Source organism: Rhodamnia argentea, chromosome 5, assembly GCF_020921035.1.
Source record: "Rhodamnia argentea isolate NSW1041297 chromosome 5, ASM2092103v1, whole genome shotgun sequence".
NCBI lineage: Eukaryota > Viridiplantae > Streptophyta > Magnoliopsida > Myrtales > Myrtaceae > Rhodamnia > Rhodamnia argentea.
In genome coordinates, this window is record NC_063154.1 from 7324176 (window position 1) to 7326623 (window position 2448).

General features: G+C 43.5%; 1 protein-coding gene across 2 annotated transcripts; it reads right to left on the minus strand.

Annotated features, from left to right (window-relative positions):
• Positions 1 to 674: 674 nt before the first annotated feature.
• Positions 675 to 1869, minus strand: LOC115752549 (SKP1-like protein 1B). Of its 2 annotated transcripts, none has more exons than XM_030690789.1 (2): positions 1487 to 1869; positions 675 to 1228 (listed from the first exon to the last, which is right to left on the minus strand). In XM_030690789.1, exons 1-2 carry the CDS (start codon positions 1775 to 1777, stop codon positions 1055 to 1057), a joined length of 465 nt encoding a protein of 154 aa, XP_030546649.1. In that variant the 5' UTR covers positions 1778 to 1869; the 3' UTR covers positions 675 to 1054. The 2 variants fall into 2 exon arrangements, with proteins under 2 accessions (XP_030546649.1, XP_048134720.1); XM_048278763.1 differs by lacking the exon at positions 675 to 1228 and adding an exon at positions 1295 to 1383 and having other exon boundaries at positions 1426 to 1869.
• Positions 1870 to 2448: the final 579 nt, after the last annotated feature.

Consider the following 2448-nt stretch of genomic DNA (forward strand, 5'->3'; position numbering starts at 1 on the left):
AGCTCAAAGTCCTGTAACTGACCAGGAATTGGAGAGGAATCGGAGGATCAATAACCAAATCAAAGAATGTTTAGGCCATTTCATCTTCATCGGCTAATGTCACTATTGAACTGTTCAGCTTGCAAGGTCATTGCCACAGACAGCGGGTTCTTTAGGAGTTAGGACATATGCATCCATCCAGTTGCAAAATCTACTTCCTTCTCATTCACACCTTTGTTTATAATCACTTTGGTATCAACATGCATGTTACTAATATCTCATCCACGCCTTAGTAATTAACCACCCTAAGTAATTGTGATTACTTTATCGGAGTGAAGCTCCATCGAGATACTCATAAGCAGACCAATGGAAGATGCATAAACTTGCGGCGACCAAAGAAAAGTATACATGAAACAAGCTCACTTCATGCAAGCATGTCGTGCCTCAAGGGCATAGGTATCTCATTGCTTGCATCTATATAACAGCACATATCATGGCAATGGAAAGAACCGGAGCAACTATCAGTTTCAACTAGTTTTAACCATGTATATACATAATATGCACTTACAATGGCATGCTGGGCTTAGGCTTCCATTAAGCTGAACTTCATTTCGATCCATCAGCACAAGTTAAAATTCAGGATAAAGAGATGGAGCCAAAGTGAGCTGCGACTTAAAAAACCAAGCTCTGTGCAGAACAACTAACTAAACAACACCTTCAATCATTATCAACCACAGTTACACCATGAGGACCACTAGAGGTACTTGTTTTCCTAACAAGCAACTGTATTCAGACATCGAACTCCTTTGGCACAAATTTCCAGTGCACTAGAGATAGCTAGCAACATCTGCAGCATGCATAACCAAAGTAAAACGGGCGAAACAGACGCCTCAATGCATTGCAGCAACCAAGAAACAGAGCCATCATCTCTTAAAATCGCGCTATGTGAAAAGTAAGACCATATATGATACAAAGAACAATCGCCTGAGCAAGAAGTTAGAAGATTGATCTCGAGTTAGAAATTGCAAACCCAGTTTCCCAGAGCAAAACTTTGGCTTTAACTAAGCACTTCATTTCACTCATAGACCCATTCGGTCTCCATTTGAACCTCTAACTCTTCCGCGGGTGTGAAGTCATTCTTGATGTTGAATGTTTCCCTGACCTTCTCAGGTGTCATCCCCATAATCATGTCAGCCACAGCCTGGCAGGTCAGATCCAGCAAGCCCTCAATGCTCAGATAATTTGCCGCCTATCACAGATCAAGCAAAATGCCACAACGTAAATAATAAGTACGGCAATCCTACTTCAACCCTTAACCAGACATAGCCCGTTTAAAAAGAACAGAACACCAACCATATTAATCAGCAAAATCAACATCAAAATCCTCGGCGAGGGCGAGGAACGCTTAGACAAGGCAAAACAACGTCCCCGCACATAAACTCCAACGAAACCCAAACTCTACGCGAAATTCCGGAATCGAAGGGTGAGCAAGGGAACGAGCGCCGACCAGGATGAGATCGCAGAGAGTGGCCTGGTCAACCTTGACGAACTTGGCGTCCCAGGCCTCGAGGTCATCGTCGGCGACGGAGGAGGCGCGTGCGGCGTCGACGTGCTTCTTGCAGTACTCGATGACCTTGGAGAGGACCTTGCTGGTGACTTTGAGGAGGGGGATGGCGTCGTTGGCGCCCTTCTCCTCGATCCAGTGCTTGATGGTCTGGGACTCCAGAGCCACCGGCTCCTCCACCTCGAAGGACTCTCCGTCTGAGCTCTTCAGGATGATCTTGCGAGTGGATGACATGGCTCCTCCGCACAGGTTTTCTCGGGAGAAGAGGAAGGCGACGATTCAATTGCAGGGAAACCCTAACGATTTGGAGGACATTTCTTGGAGAATTTGATTAAGGGGGTGAATGATAACCATTCTGTTTTTGAAATAGATTTCTGACTGGAAATAATTTTTTCTATTTTTGTTTCTAGATGAGTTTCGAAGCAAAAAAATGTGTTTGATAACAACATAAAATTTTTACTTTTGAAAAATGTGTCAACCGGCCTACGGCGGGGGGGGCGGTTGTGGCGACCTGCGACGGCGGCCGGCGACCGGCGATCGGCGGGTGTTTGAAAAAAAGTGAGATTTTTATTTTTGTTTCTCGGAAAAATAGAAAATTATTGTTTCTCATTCATTCTTCAAATCTATTTCTGAAACAACTTTTTGTTTGTAAATAGAAAAAATAGAATTACGTTACCAAACAAGTTTTTGTTCCAGAAATAGGTTTGGAACAGAAATTTTGTTTCTGGATGGATTTCATGCACCCCCTAAATCTCCGTCGGGGACTAGGGGCGTTTCTTTAGGGCTTTTTTGGGCGCACATGGCAGGACCTCTACTTCGGAAATAATTTCTTGTGAGAAGTTAAGAGAGTGCATGAAAACAATCCAAAAATAGAATTTCTATTTCAACCTATTTACGAAATAAAA